The sequence below is a fragment of the Bison bison genome, unplaced genomic scaffold (assembly GCF_000754665.1).
Source record: "Bison bison bison isolate TAMUID 2011002044 unplaced genomic scaffold, Bison_UMD1.0 scf7180017864383, whole genome shotgun sequence".
Classification (NCBI taxonomy): Eukaryota; Metazoa; Chordata; class Mammalia; order Artiodactyla; family Bovidae; genus Bison; species Bison bison.
The window spans coordinates 2,017,389-2,017,853 of record NW_011494955.1 but is presented as its reverse complement, the minus strand read 5'-3'; the positions used below and the strand labels follow the sequence as shown (position 1 = coordinate 2,017,853).

The 465-nt window shown below is 66.2% G+C and overlaps 1 protein-coding gene across 1 annotated transcript in view; it reads right to left on the bottom strand.

The window, feature by feature from the left end:
- Window positions 1-465, bottom strand: part of LOC105001671 — a 58,178-nt gene that overhangs the window by 36,912 nt on the left and 20,801 nt on the right. The window contains 1 exon segment of the mRNA XM_010858054.1: window positions 12-448. Coding sequence (XP_010856356.1) covers window positions 12-448 — 437 coding nt within the window.

Genomic DNA, 465 nt, shown 5'->3' with positions numbered 1-465 from the left:
CCTTCCCGCACTCTGCGCAGCCGTAGGGCCGCTGGCCCGTGTGCAGCCTCTGGTGCTGGGTGCAGGACGAGTTGTCGCCGAAGGCCTTCCCACACTGCAGGCACTTGTAGGGCTTCTCCCCCGTGTGCACGCGCTGGTGCTGCACCAGGTGCGTGGTCTGGCTGAAGGCCTTCCCGCACTCCTTGCACTCGTAGGGCTTCTCCCCAGTGTGCGTCTTCTGATGCTGGGCCAGGTGGGCCTTCTGCGTGAAGGCCTTGCTGCACACCTTGCAGGCGTAGGGCTTCTCCCCGGTGTGGATCCGCTGGTGCGTGGCCAGCTGCGAGCTGATGCTGAAGGCCTTGCCGCAGTCCGCGCACTCGAAGGGCTTCTCCCCGGTGTGGATCCGCAGGTGGCTGGCCAGGTGGATGTTCTGCCGGAAGGCCTTCCCGCACTCCTTGCACTGGAAGGGCTTCTCCCCCGAGTGCA